The sequence below is a fragment of the Symsagittifera roscoffensis genome, chromosome 3 (assembly GCF_963678635.1).
Source record: "Symsagittifera roscoffensis chromosome 3, txSymRosc1.1, whole genome shotgun sequence".
NCBI classification, from domain to species: domain Eukaryota; kingdom Metazoa; phylum Xenacoelomorpha; order Acoela; family Convolutidae; genus Symsagittifera; species Symsagittifera roscoffensis.
The window spans coordinates 65,899,302-65,913,958 of NC_087064.1; the positions used below are offsets into that span (position 1 = coordinate 65,899,302).

The 14,657-nt window shown below is 34.7% G+C and overlaps 1 protein-coding gene across 7 annotated transcripts in view; it reads left to right on the forward strand.

Moving 5' to 3' along the window:
- The first annotated feature begins 2,052 nt into the window (after positions 1 to 2,052).
- Positions 2,053 to 14,657, forward strand: part of LOC134842323 (uncharacterized) — a 37,860-nt gene continuing 25,255 nt past the window's right edge. The window contains exons 1-5 of one of the 7 annotated variants that reach the window (XM_063858602.1): positions 2,053 to 2,252; positions 3,239 to 3,356; positions 7,514 to 7,852; positions 8,435 to 8,628; positions 13,489 to 13,666. In XM_063858602.1, coding sequence (XP_063714672.1) covers positions 3,341 to 3,356; positions 7,514 to 7,852; positions 8,435 to 8,628; positions 13,489 to 13,666 — 727 coding nt within the window. In that variant the 5' untranslated portion in view covers positions 2,053 to 2,252; positions 3,239 to 3,340. Of the gene's footprint in view, positions 2,253 to 2,333; positions 2,493 to 3,214; positions 3,357 to 7,513; positions 7,853 to 8,434; positions 8,629 to 13,488; positions 13,667 to 14,657 lie in introns of those variants that run through there. The other 6 variants (XM_063858601.1, XM_063858605.1, XM_063858603.1 and 3 more) reach the window with 6 other exon arrangements.

Consider the following 14,657-nt stretch of genomic DNA (forward strand, 5'->3'; position numbering starts at 1 on the left):
ATATTTTAAGAAATATCAACTGTAGCGGATCTAAGGTTTCCGAGGGTAGTATTTGTGTCAAGAATTCCCCATGATACCTCAAAGATCAAAACTTGTAACTTGTTTCACAAAATTTTCTCAAATAGGTTGTGCACCAAAATTTTGGATGAAACATTAATCATTGAACTTTTTTGGGGCTCGTGAAACTGAAATTACAAGCAGCTTAACTCTTTTTCTTTGGACGAATTGATAGAACATTGCTGATATTCTTGCTTCAAGTTTTGACTGTGCTTTGACTAATTTTTGTCAAGTTAAGAATATCGAAAAATGGACAAAAAAAAATTTCTGAGTACGCCATTGTTTTTTAAGAAACTTCATTTCATATTTGATTTTTTAAAACACCCAATCCAGTTTAGATATTTTGACCATGCGATTTATTTTGATCGAGATGAGTAGAATGCCAGCAAAATGCAACCAACAATTTTTCGTAAAATAATTGAACTTTTTCCCATGTCAATTCCGTCAGCAACATTTAGTTGAACTTAAGCGAAGTCTTAGCAAAGAATAAGAGCAATGATCTAAAAAAAACTTGATTTCAAACAATAATCGCTAAATTTAACCATTTTTTTGTAGTTCTGAGAAAAACAGTTTTCGAAGGCATGAATTTTCTAGCGTCGTGGGATTTTTTTCGATTTGAGAAAAAGCTTACAATTTTCACTTGTTTTTTTTTATTGCCAGATGCTTATTGCAAACTCACGCGTGGGATAACTTTTCTTCAGTTTTTTGGGTAAACTGTATTTTCCAGGCTCAAAGAAACTGGTTCGTAATTTGTTTAAAATTAGCTTCGGTTATTGGCTATCTTTATCGTTTTTTGGGAATCATATTACTGTTTACTGAGGAAACAGCATTTCTGAAAAACAAGAGTTGCTTTGGTTTTCGACGAAAAATCAAGTATCATATCTCAATCAACATTTATGAAATTTAAAATTATTTTTGTATTTTTACTTTTAAAATTTTGCTTCACAAACACCCATAACAAATTTCACCCGTACATAGAATGGTTAAGCCACGGTGACTTAGTTTTACACTATAGTTTTGTTGTACTATTTGTGAAGCTTGACAACGTTTGACTTTGACTAACTAATCTAAAAATTAAAATTCAACCTGTTTTTGTGACTGAATTATTTCAAAGAGAATATTATTATTGCAGTTAGAAAATTTCATGAGCCATTTTTTCAATTTGTGGATTAATTAGTTTTATTGCAATTTTTTGCACTCATGTGATCTAGTTTCATAAACTAAATTATACAAGTTATTCGCCAAATCATCAACATATGCTAAAAATTGTTACATGCCCTTCTGGATAACAAACACTGTGGCTGCTTTTCGCGTTAAGAAAATGCATTTTTTAATAACTGGAGACATCATTTCTTTGTTTTTTTTGGGAGAAAAAACTGCACACGAAAGCATTTTTTTTAGTTTGAGTAGTTTCTAAATGCGCTTTCTACCGCAAAGTTGATTAATATTCTCGAACAATTAATTCTGATAAAATTCTAGCACCATTTTTATGATAGGCGTCTTCAGAAACAAGCGATCAATCGGAGAGTTCAAATACTTCGTTAAATCCATTCAATGGTACATAAATGGAACAAACAAGCTCATTTAACGACATGCATTCAGAAACCCACTGCTCTATTTGGGCAACAAAATGGCCACTGTTTGAACTGAGAATTGAGATGGTGCTAAAGCAAATACTACCATAGAGCTGCCATCCATTCATACAGCCGAACCCTCATTCTAAACTCAGCTAGACGAAAGCCAAAACTCTTCCTAGATTCTTACGGGTAACAACTTTCAAGTTTTAATCCATATTTCTGAACCTTGTTCTAAATTTTGAAATGAATGAAACATGATGAGTTCAGTTTTGAAAATTTTTAAACGAATCAAAAATGGAAAAATAAATTATGCTAAACGGAACTTTCGATGATTTGTGTTCGTCAAGTATGCTATCAAACTGGTTCGTAGACTGTTAAATTGAACCATATGTTTAAACATTTCGATCCAAAATAACACAAAGCGCCCTTTAGTTTTACGCCATTATGGCCTGCAATTCAAACGACACTGGCATATTTTAACCCATTTTACTTTCTAGCCCATAAAACTGGGCAACCAGCAGCCGGCAGTTTGCAAAACCCGGATATATTTATATTCCATTAATTTATTCACGCGAGCCGTGGTGAATTTCGCGCTTTGCCAGTGTTGTTATTTTCGATGTAGTGTTTTTATCATAAACTATAGACATGCCTTTTATCAAATCCGATTCTCTTTAAATATATTCCCACCTCGGGTAGTAGCGAATATCCCCTTATAAAGAAACAAATCAATGCTTAAGCATATGAGAGTTTCAAACCTAGTAACGAATCCCCCTTTGCAAAAGGGGGATATAGTTAAAGAGATCCTCGAATCCATCGAATGCTAAGTTTTTTGAAAATCAGAAAAACCTCAAAAACAGGGTTTGTCTTCAGGATAAAATCTTTTTCTTCTCTCTCTCTCTCTCTCTCTCTCTCTCTCTTTCTATCAGAATTTTCGTATTAAAATTTTTCGCAAATAAAAAGCGCTTTTGTTGACAAGAAAATATACAAAATGCCAGCTAAAAACTTGAACGACAACATGAGTTTGCGCAATTAAAATCTTGAGTTCCATCAGCTTTTTGAAATAGTGATTTTAAAGCTTTACTGCTTTCGTCTGTATGAACCACGCTCAGTGGGCCTACCGCCTTAGGATCGGAATAGGCCGCTCGAAAATGGAACAATTGTTGGACCCAAATAAAGCCTGGGCACTTTAAACATATTAGTTTGGGATTTTGCAGGGAACCCTACTACGTTTCAGAACTCACAAGTGTTGTATTTTTCCCGGACAACAAAAGCAATTTTATTGAAGCTATCCTTCAAGTTTGAGATAAATCTCCACAGGATAATAAAGCATAGTTACTCTAACCTTGACTTGTTGAATGTCGCCATATGACATAAAACAGTGAAATTGGATTTTTGCAAAATTGAATTTTTGCCAAAAGAGAACTTATCATTCTTGTGGCAATATTAATGTACCCGTTTTGAATTAGAAAGCTTGAAGACTAATCTAAAGTTTAGCTAATAGAACAAAAGTTATCAAAATTTTTAGTCTCATAATTTATTTAAATTTACGGAAACCGCCGTTTTGTAATCGACTGGCAAAGCTAATATGGAGTTTTTATGGTTAGAAGTAGTTATAATTCAGCCTTAACCGACCTATTCAACCTTCTTCGACTTCAATCTTATCATTTTACCCAGCCAGGGCAAACTTTGCCTGAAGAGGAACTGAAATGCCCTTCACCCCAGGTAAATCTCTAGTAATTTTTCTAGAACGGTGCTAATTAAACAAATTCCGTCGCACGATACATAGCTACGCTTTTCTGCTTAGTTTGAAGTTACTTGCAGATCCTGCCTGAAGTTTGGCTTATCAATTGTTCAACCGAATAAGCAGCCCGCACCGGAGTTCCAAGGATAATTATCGATTATATTGAATTTTCGTGGTCTGTCTCGATAAATTTCGATAACAATCGATTATAATCGATTAAAAATGGATTATAATGAAACTATAATTCTAATCAATAAAATCCGAATATAATCAATTATAATCGATTATAATCGATTATTTTTGAAAGAAATTGAAACTTGTTTTCGAGGCAAAATAATCCATTTTAGTCGATTATAATCATTTATAATGGATTTTTTCGAGGAGTTATTCATGAAATTTACAATTTTGTTCAAAACTATCTCATTTCCTGTTTATTGCAGTTGCTACGTATTACGTTTCATAAAATTTTCATTTCAGAATAAAAATTATATTTTTTTGTCTCTACTTTTGTAATTCATCGCAGTTTAACTAACACTTCATTTCACTGTTTTTTTAACCAAAGCCCTAATAAAACTAAATTTTCAGGGGTTTGAATTAGATTTTAATAGTTGCCCGCACCGGAGTTCCATGGATAATAATTATAAGTTTTGTTAACCCAGTTTTTTTAACCCCTCCCCCCTACCTAATTTACCTCCCCCCACCCTCCAGTTTACCGCCACCACCCTCCAGTTTACCGCTCCCACCCCCCAGTTTACCACCACCCCTCCCCCCCCCCCCAGTTAAGCCCCCAGTTTACTACCCCCCACCCACCGCATACTCCCCCTCCCACCATTTACTCCTCCCACCATTAATGTTGTGAAAAGCAACATTTTATGAAGCCTAAAAACCTAATACGTAGCAACTGCACTAAACAGGAAATGCGATAACTTTGAAAAAAAGTTGTATATTTCATGACTAACCTCTCGAAAAAATCCATTAAAATCGATTATTATTGATTATAATGGATTATTTTGCCTCGAAAACAAGTTTCATTTTCTTTCAAAAATAATGGATTGTAATCGATTATAATGGATTATAATGGATTTTTATTTTTCGGAAAAAAAATCGATTTTAATGACCACATAATCGATTACGTGGTCTAAAGTTGCCACAAAAATAGATTATACTGACAACATTTTAGACAACATTTTTCCACTATAATCGATTGTTATCCATGGAACTCCGGTGTGGGAGTCTCTTTTAATTGAATTTTGCTACTCGATTTTAATTGAATTTTTAAAGAGGACTGCAAAATTTAGAAAAGAGTCTCGTAGAAAAAAAAAACAAATAAAGAGTAGAATTGTGGTCTTATGCATGATTGCGAAAGCAATAATCGAACAACAGGAAAGTCACGCTTAGCGTAATCAAAACAAAATAGCAATCAATTAGTCATAAATTGACGATTTGCGTCAAAAAAGACCATAATGAATGCAGACCTTGCCGAACTCAGGGCTCACTCCCTGTCAAAGGCGCCTCTACTAAAGTCTTAAAGTTGATCGGCCGGAAGTGGATATTGGGAAAGAGTATCAAAAGTGGTCAAAACCCTGAGTGGGACCAACCCCCTCCAAATCCGCCTTTCGTTGTTCGTACAAATATATCTAACAGTTTTGCGGTATTATGCAAGCGCGGATGGAAAGTTTTTTCGCTTGGGGGGGGGGGGGGGGCTGGACCTGGAGATTGGTATTGTTTTGAGCAAAATAATTTTCCACATTTTAGCTCTGATCAGATGTAAAATTTCAATAAATAACTTAGAACGATAGAGCAGAGTTTTTTCTCATGGCACAACTATGAAACAGTTCTGTGTTTCTAAATATTGCTGTTATAGAGATGAAATAGAACTCATTACCCCTGCAAAGTGAATGTAGTCTATTATATCAAAAGTTACTCAGCCATAAGATCTTTACGAAGTTTCACAGAACTTTTTGGAAAGTTTCAACTGAAGATTGCACTTTTTGACTAAGCGCCTCGCGTTTCTCCCTCAAATTTAAGTATAATGGTGCCAAAGGCGCTCTCCAAAATGTCTGGACTGGTCTTCAAAAGAATATATCGAGGAAGTAAAAATACCACCTTTAGTTTGTCAGGGGACAGAGTGAACTTGCATTCGCCCTGGTATTAGGTTAAACAATTGTTATTAAACAAAAACGTATTTAATCTATGTACAAAAGTATGCCAAACTACTTGTAAAATTGCACAATCATTATTATCGAAGCCAAAAAGAGGATCATATTTTATTTTTAAAAAAAACAGAAGTTGATTTTTGCTCAGAATATGATCTAAATGAGAAATGCAATTGGACAAGCTAAAATATATTTTTCCCAATTTGACATTGTTATTGAAGCGTTTTGAAGATGTGCTTTACAACACGAGTAGCAAAATACAAAAAAAATTGAAAGTACTTTAAAACTAATAGTCTTGAGGGAACACTTAAAAAATCGAAAAAATTGAAAAAAAATTGAAAAATCGAAAAAACTGAAAAAGCAAGTGTAGAACTGTAGCAGGTACCGAATAGTACAGATTTTAACAAATGGAGTCGAGTCAGCTATGCTATAGGTGCAAACAAAAGTTTATTCGATTTACGATAAACCAGAAATGACACCAAAGAAGATGGTGTCATTTTCTCTTTTAACTGTTGCTCTCTCTTTTATCTGTTGCTCCCGGGCCGTCACCCGTTCAGTGATTCATCAAAACTGCTCGTATCAGGGTAACGCCCTAATTGTTCTGACGGCCTTTTGAAGGTCTATGGAGTAGTGCTCCCTTGTCAAAAACGGATAACATTTTTAAAGGAAAAATGAAAAAAAAAATCGTTTTTTTGAGATTTTTTTTGAAAATCATCCCCCATGCACTATGTAAAGTATAGAGTGATATATTCGCAAATATGACAATTTTAAGTACTCCAAATAGCATGCCTCAATTCAATAAGGATTGAATTTTTTGACAGATTATATATTCGCTTTTTTTAATTTGAACTCAGCTCAATAATATTGTTCGAATGTTAAAAAAGTGCTACTTAAAAAAGCGAAGTTTCTCCCGCGTTTGCCTGGAGAAAAAACCACCCCAAGCACAACTATTTTGTCTTTTTCTTCAAAAATTGTTGGATCAATGATAAGATGCAGATCTATTACTATGTAGAACTAATTCTTGCGCAATTTGTTGATTTCCAAATGATCTACGATTTTACAAGAACTAGCTCTGTTTCAATTTTTTGGAGTTGCTTAGGGTCAATTTTATCAAAATTAAAAACACATAAATATGATATAAAACATCATTCCTTTTTTCGTTTTTTAGCGGTTCAATGGTTCGTTTTTCATCTTGCATGATGGAAAAACAGCTCAACGGAAGTTTTTATTTTTCTATGATAATGTTTTTTTAACCCAAATTGACTTTTATGCTGTCAAAATTTGGTATAAAAACGTTCAGAAAACAAGGATAGTTCCAAAAAATGTAACACATTTAAATGCTAACTTGCTATGTCAACTAAATTTTAAGAATGGAAATGTGTAAATCGCTTCAAAGTGAAAATTTCACAATGAAACACAAAAACTAATCACAACCATCTTTAGTGCTTCATTTTTTCAGTTTTGATCAAATCTTCTTCGGATATCTTCATTTGTCAGATTTAGAGCATGTTCTATTGGCGATGTGTTAAAATTGAGCGCCCCTGGCTAATATCTGAAAATTGCATGAATTCGAACAGTTTGTGTCTCTACTCAAATTTTTTTTCAACGTCCGGGTTTTGAACGTATCGTATCTATTAAGCATCGAAAACGTCTGCTTTAAAACAACAAAATACGATTTTCAGTTTAAAAGTGCAGAATGGGAGCTTAAAGGAAAACTATGGAAAAGGAAAGGAAAACATTGAAGCGCCAAAAAGAGCTATTTAGTTTATAAAAAAAAAAGTATTTATAAAAAAAAGTAACGGAAATCTTGAACAACCAATTAACTCAAGAGCTTTTTAAAATTTATTCCTTTAAACAGGTTTCTGAGCAATTAACATGCACATTCTGACTTCAATTAGTTTGGCTGGAAATCATCCTATTTAAGCATTGCCAAATACCGTTTTTGATTCTTAGATAGTGAAGATTTGTGTGTTATCTTTTAGAAAATGGAAGCCAAAGTGGTTCTAGCAGGGGACATCTTTCGCCATCTTCGTCTTCCGAACCACAACACTCCACAATCCGAGACATGTTCGTCGCCTCAATGAACAGTGTCACGTCCGACACCCTCGTACCTACACCCTACGACCCCTTTTTCTCCTCCCAAAATGGACCCCTAGAGGAGGGCGGTGCTGTGGGGGAGTATGACTATGAGGAGGATTCGGCTGCTTCAGGCGCGGTGGGGGGTGTGGAGGATGAGAAGTGTGGGGAGCACTTGAGGAATGTGACTGCTGCTCACGAGGCCTGGGAGGACTGTCTCAGATCCATGAATGCGGATGAGGGGTGTAAGAAGTTTTATTTAGCCTTTTTTGACACTTTTTTCTACAAACTTTTCTCTCTCAACTTTCTCTATACGTTCTGTTTCACAAAGAAAAATGATAATAGATTTGTTCAGCTTACCAATTTCGGCTGCAATAGTGCTGGGGCGTGAACAATTTAGATGCAAAAAGAAACTGCCTTGAATTGCAAAAACAGCTTGAGATTAATAAAAACTGAAGCATTACCCGACTGAAATGTGAGGAAATAATACAAACAGACGATCCATCGACAGGTCTTTTATAAGGCCTACTGAAGCTTCTACTGATAGGCACAAAATTTTTTGTCATAGTTCTAACAACTTCATGACTAAACAAGGATAGCCGCTTACTGCGCAAGTAGCATAGAATGTTCCGACCATAGTCTTTAAGAAAATACATTTTTTTTCAAATTTGTTTCGTTTATTCTCTGTGAAAAAATGCTGAACGAAAAAAATAGAGATAAGACAAATTCGACATTCATAGTCAAATAGGCCTGTTGAACAACAGTTGCTGTAGAAAAATGGATAAGAAACGAAAAAAAAAATGAAAAAATAATTTAAAACAATTTAGCGAGTATCGCGTTTCTGAACCTGAGTTCGGCGATGAAGCACTTCCACACGGCAGTGGCGGACGCCATCAAAGACCCCTCCCTCTCCCCCTCTCTCCTGAAGGGACTGGAACAGGAGGTCAATCGGGTGGAGGAGGAAATGATCCAGTACAACAGGAACAGCACGGACAAACAACAGCTGGAACTCATCTCAAAGGTCAGCTGTTCTGTTTGACACAAAGGTCAATCAAATTGGTTGAAAAATGTGCTTGGTTTAAGGCATGAAAAACAGTTTTAATCTTAAAGATCAACACAAATGACTATTAAATGAAAACCGATTGGCCTCGGTTCTTAGAAACTGAATTCAAAAAGCCAAAATGAACACCTTTAAACAATAAAGAGAACTAATTTTGAATTTCATCAAGCTCATTTGAATTCAAAAATCTCTCAAAAGACTTCATACAAACATTAAATTATCATCGATCTGTTCTCGGGTTAACGCAGAAGTTGCAAAGGAAATAGGTACTTCTCCAGAAATGTAAAAAAAAAACGTGCCAGTTCTGTATCAGAAACAGACCAGTGCCAATTTAGCTGTGATCAGAGAACAAAACGCAGTAATGTAGCAGTAATCTTTTACTCTGTTATTTTCATGATGAGAATGAAATCAGAGGTTTTACTGTGTTATTTTTTTATCCGAATAACGAGTTTCTTCTGTTATTTTTATGATAGGAAATTGATTAGTTTTCATTGTTATTTTATGATGAGAAAAAATCGGAATTGATCGATACACCAATTTATCCTACAAGAACTTGAGAAAGTCTCAGAAGAAAACAGACTCCTTATTAAGCCGAGGAAGAACAGACACAAAACGTTGTCTCGAAAACTTGCCCCCGACTGACTTAGTTTTCGGAGTCGAGAAGTCAACAGAATGCTTAACCATTGAAATACTTCTTTTCATAGCGGTGGCGATTCGTTATTAGGTACTCTAGGGGTGTAGTTAATGAAATCCGAATGTGTGTTCTCACTTAAGCGAAATTGGATTTAAAATGCCAAAAAAAAACATTTGCACTCATTTTTAAATTCAGAAAACTGATATGAATTCAAAACGTTTTAGACGAAAAACTGCTAAAAGGCTGAAAAAAACTACAAGACCAGCCTACAAGACCACCAGGCTTCATTTATTAAATTAAGAATTGTTTGGTTAAAAAATCCAAAAAAAATCAAAAATCAGAAAAGAGGATGAATTTTATATTTTACAACAAAATACTTTTGAAAAACTTATAAAATGTACAGCAGTTTCATTCCATTGTCATTCATTCTATTGATAAAGTTTCTTCCCATATAAACTGCAGCTCTCGAGTTTCAGAAACAGGTTTTACGTGATCGATTTTTTGAGATGACTCCTTAACTTTTCTCCTCGCATTGGGGGGTTTCATTTGGTCTCAATTTTCGCCAATCAGATGATTTTAAATCAAATGTCCAAAAAACGTATCATTACGAGGCCAAACTGTGCATTCTCTGCATTGTAAGCGGAATCCGCAACAGGCCAAAATCAGTTTTGTTGCGGAATCCGCAACATTGCTACTTTTCTTTGATCTTCTATGCTGTTTTGGATTCCACAAACAAATACCTAAATCATTGTACCACTCAAAATCGCTCCAAAAATATGCAAATTTGGGAAATCCGCAACAGTATTTGTGGAATCCAGAACAGTTTGTGGAATCCACAAACAAATGATAAAACATTTGTATCGTTAAATTGAGCTGTTGCGGAATCCACTGAAATTTTGTTTGTGGAATCCACTTACAATTTGGAACATATCTTAAGACTTGTCTCTGGAATTCAGGAACATTCAGACACAAAATTGTGCTCCTATCCATTGCACAGTTTGGCCTCGTAATGATGAGCATTTATAATCCGCAGCTTTCCCCGAAAATTGAAAAATTGACTTAATTTGCAGATTGCTCGAACTTTTTCACAAGCTGACAGTCTGAATTAAGAGCAAAAATGCCTAAAAACAAGTTATCACTCTGCTTCTTCTGACGTAATTTGAAAACATCTGATTCTCCTTGAAAAATTCTAGTACGCATACAAACATTTATTTTCTTAAACAATTTTGTCGGAGCAAATAATGAAAAAAATTGATCTGAAAAAATATTTGTCAACCTCAATTTAAATCGCAACAAAGCCCAGAATATCATGACTTCACTTTAACAAAAACGTTGAAACGAAAAATGATGAAACTTTCAACTAAAAATGTTTCTTAGATTTTTGACACGCCCTACCCAAACCACAAGTGAAGTACATTGTGATGAGCTTTGTGATAGTTTTCAGTTTTTTTACTAAAAGTTAGATCTAAATTACTATTCAGGACAAAGAAAAAAATGCCTGTATATAATGCATATATAATTCATTACTTGTTTCGACAAAAATTGTAAAATTTAAAGGGTATCACTTTTTTTGAAAGCCTGTAGTTTGTTGAATCTTTTGTACCGCATCCTACTTTGTCGCCCTACTTTTTTCATAGGCAACTCATTCGAATACGGAAATTACTTGCAAATTTTGTTCTGGCTCAAGTTGTCGAGCTGGCCACTCAAATCAATGCAAATTTTCCGTTGGAAAAGTGAAAATTTACTCCAATTTGAGTGTGTTCCGAGGATTGTTTATACACTCCGTTTTCTATAAGGAGGCACCAAATTTTTGCTCATATACAATTACGAGATTAAATTTCATTGAAAAAAAAAACAATTTAAAAACTTCATAAAACAAAAAATAACCGTCCCAGACAAGCATTACCAAAGTGCAAAATATGTGGTCTTCATGTAACAACGCAATATTTGGGTTAAAATTAAAAATATAAGTTTGATTCAGTTTCAAATAGTTTTTTAATCAATTTATTCCGGTGCTTACGATACGCGATTTTGCAAAAATTGAAAATCCGCTCTAATTAATGGCCTTCGTAAGAAAATATTATTTGAAACACAGTTGAAGGGCCGCAGATAAAGTTTCTTTCAATTTTTGAGCTCAGAGCATCAAAACGTTTATGATTTATTTTAACTTTTTTTTATTAAAATGAGTGATTGAAGAAACAAAACACCGAGCACAAATATTCCATCTTTTCGTTAGAACCCGAAACAAAATCCGAGAATCAATTTTTCAATTTTTCCCCTCAATGAAGCACCGTAAAACCTCCTTTAAGCCATGTACGGACTTTGAATTTAAATTCTGTTGACAAAATGATCTTTGAAACAAATGCACAATTTAAAATGACTAATTAAAAATGGAGTGAGCATATGAATAAAGTTAATCACCTTATTGTTCCGACTATTCGATGAAAGTGATCGAAAATTTGTGCTCGGGGTGGTCTTTTCCTCAAACAGATTTCGATTTTTTAACTAGGAGTTTTAGACTGAATGTTTTACATCAGCCGAAAGGTATTACTGTTCTAAGCTCAAACTTACAAAGACCTGTGATTATTTTTTGTTAAGTTATGTGGGTTTAAAGGTTGCCAGTTTGGCCAACTTCGGATAATTAGCAAGAAATATATTTTTAAGATGAGATTTAATCCGTTTTTAGAACTCGTTCCAAATTGATTTAAAGTATTATATTTGCTGGTTTTTTCAAGGCTTTCTGGTATATGAAATATTTCACTTTGTATTTAACTTATCGTGTGGTGGATGGTTTTTTATACAAAAAATCAAAAAAAAAGATTTTTTTAATAAAAATTTTTGTTGAAAACATCGTCATTGTTTTAAAGCAAACACTACTCCATAGAATTTAAGAGGCAGTCGGAACATTCAGCAGTATTTTTTCTTTTATACTATTTATTTTTTGTTATACTGCTAATTGAAGTGTTTTGGGCTATTTTCAAGGTTAATTTCTGATAATCCATATTTTCCCACCTTAGATTGATTGGGATTTACATATTGCCTTTTGTGAAAAAAACTGAATTACACGCTTTTCAGTATGACATTTTGGGTAATGAATAAAATTACGAGTAGAAAATGGAAATCGCGGCTGTAATTTGGGTAAAATTGAGATATTTATAATAATTTTTTGCATTCAAATAGAAGCGAATGGAAGCACATCATCATCCATCACTTAATGCAATCATAAAATGGGATATATGACAGATTAGTGGAATTATTAACTTGCTGATTTATGTATAATAGGTATTTATGACTGCGAATTTTTCATTTTCAAAGTTAATAAATCGCCGTTTGAACCTCCCTTAGCGCGCTGGGAAAAAAATGAATGATTTGCATCATTTCCGCTTAAAACTTTCTATGTTTCATGTGAAAGACCACATTTTAAATACATTTTTGAAAAAAAAAAAAAATTTACATACTTTTGCCTTGCAGATAGCCAACCGACATCCATTTCTGGACAATAAGCAAACTTTCAGGTCAATATGCACTAAATTTGAGGGGGAGCCCACGCCAAAAACAGACGCCCTTTTTATCAAAACCTTCAAAAAAGTCCAAAAAAATAGTCATTTTTGGCCTGTTTTTATAATCAAAATTCCCCGACCGCGAACAAAAATTCATTGAAAAAAGGTTTTTCAATGTTATGGAAGATATTGGAATTTCAATTTGATCCAGCGAATTAACAATGAAAAAATTGGAAAAAAATAGAATTGGTTTTCGACAATCCGCCACCTCAAGAAAATCCTAAATCACCGCCTGGATGCAATGCATTAAACTGCAAATAAAATTTTCATGTGTTAATCAAATATGAAAAACCAGATGGATGGAGTACCGGATGCTTAAGTGTTTGACATCTTGCTTGTTGTGAATTCAAACTAAAACATTTATCCACGAAAGAATCGACATACCAACTGTTCAGGTCTTAACAAAAAACCGCTGTAGCGAGCCTGCTAATGAACTACATGTGGACTAATATGTTGCGTATTTTCCTGGACTGGTAGTTGTTCCTTAAGCCGACTTTTCGACTTAGAGGCTGCTTCTTTACGCCACTTAACCATTGCTTCTCTTTTAGGAAAACTTTATCCGCTTCAGGCGATTGATTTGGAGCTCAAAAACTCTGGAAACATTTACCCGTTTTCGCTTCGTTTCAGGCGATTGATTTGATGTTCAGGCACTTTGTAAACAAGTGTTCCTCTGGCAGCACCTGTGCATTCACAGAGGGAGGGGACAAGGAGTTGTTGAGGTATGGGGACTTGGCCATGAAGAAGTTGTTCGAACAGACCAAACAAATGAAGAATGCCATGTATGAAATACTGCAGATGGTCGAAAGTGAGTACAATACACGCGCTATGTTGATCGAGGTACAAATAAAAAAAGCTGTAATGAAACAAGTCGCAACCCACGTTTTTTCGATGACAATTTTTGTTAAATATCCCCTGATTACAATCATATATTCAGGGCAGCGGCGTGCGCAGAAACTTTTCTAGGGTTTTTTTTATCATGGTCGATGGGGTTAATCGAAAAGTTTTGAAAGTTTTTTATAAGGTCGATCAATTTGATTGTCCGAGCTATCCAAAAACACTGTAAGAACCTTAGTTTGCCAAAATTTTTCTGAACTGCAGGAAAGCTTTTCAAAAAACAGGCCAAAAAAGGTGATTTTACGCACTTTTTGGAAAAATTTTGCAACCAGAATTGAGGAAGAAAAAAGCAGTCACCCCACCCCCCCCCTCTACCCGCTACTGATTCAGGAGCAGATTAACGATTTTCTCGAGAGGGCGAGGCGGATTTTTAAAAAAAGTGCTCTCTCGGGGGGGTTTCAGAAGGTGCTTCTCGGGGGAGGGGGGAGGTGATTTTGTCAGCCTTCTTTTTTCAAATTGATTCTCTGAGCTCTCCCAAGACCTAGTTTTGGGTCTTGGTTTTACTATAGAGATCTTGTTTTGACCAAATTCTCTGTGCCGGCAAAATTTGGGGAAAAAAAAACAGGTCAAAAAAGCGTTTTTAGAAATTTTTTGGCGCGTTTCCCTTCAAAATATATACTCGCGCCAGAGGCGTCTTTACAAAAATTTTAGGGTCCGTCAGCCAAAAATGGATATTTCAAATCGACAAGGGATCTCAAATCGTCTAAGTTGAAAGGTAGTATTTATTGCCAAAAGCACCTCTGGAAAATTTAGGTTCGGTCAGCCAAATATGGATGACTTAAAATAGTACCAAAGGGGGGTATTATCCTGCCTTGTCAGGCACGTTTTGGATAATTTAGCTACACCGAAAAAATCAAATACGTTATGACGCACGACTCAACTGCTTTAATTATTTTCCTCCT